Consider the following 504-nt stretch of genomic DNA (forward strand, 5'->3'; position numbering starts at 1 on the left):
GCTCAGGCCGGCGTGCTGATCAGCACCAACAGTCATCCAATACTCCGCAAGAACCGCATCTTTGACGGCTTCGCAGCAGGTCAGCTTTCTTCAAAAAATCCACTCTGAGAATCCTGATAACATCTCAGCGTGTATTTCCTTTTGGTGCTGACGTCTGACTTGCTTCTCCAGGTATTGAAATCACCAACCACGCCACTGCAACGCTGGAGGGCAACCAGATCTTCAACAACCGCTTTGGAGGCCTGTTTCTGGCTTCGGGCGTGAATGTCACCATGAAAGGTAATCAGCTGCTTTGTGCTCCTTACAGCTTCGCCCAGTCTGCTCATAACCTGTCAGCTCACTAACCTCCTTCATGATCTGCTTCTGTTCTGTCAGATAATAAGATTCTGAATAATCAGGATGCCATTGAGAAGGCAGTGAGCAGAGGACAGTGTCTCTACAAGATCTCCAGTTACACCAGTTACCCCATGCACGACTTCTACAGGTGAACTCACAGACGAAAGG

The 504-nt window shown here is 49.2% G+C and overlaps 1 protein-coding gene across 1 annotated transcript in view; it reads left to right on the forward strand.

Annotated features, from left to right (window-relative positions):
* Positions 1-504, forward strand: part of LOC103359666 (F-box only protein 11-like) — an 11,666-nt gene that overhangs the window by 9,553 nt on the left and 1,609 nt on the right. The window contains exons 18-20 of the mRNA XM_008285129.1: positions 7-79; positions 172-279; positions 376-484. Coding sequence (XP_008283351.1) covers positions 7-79; positions 172-279; positions 376-484 — 290 coding nt within the window. The remainder of the gene's footprint in view (positions 1-6; positions 80-171; positions 280-375; positions 485-504) is intronic.

The sequence above is a fragment of the Stegastes partitus genome, unplaced genomic scaffold, assembly GCF_000690725.1.
Source record: "Stegastes partitus isolate 25-593 unplaced genomic scaffold, Stegastes_partitus-1.0.2 Scaffold387, whole genome shotgun sequence".
Classification (NCBI taxonomy): Eukaryota; Metazoa; Chordata; class Actinopteri; family Pomacentridae; genus Stegastes; species Stegastes partitus.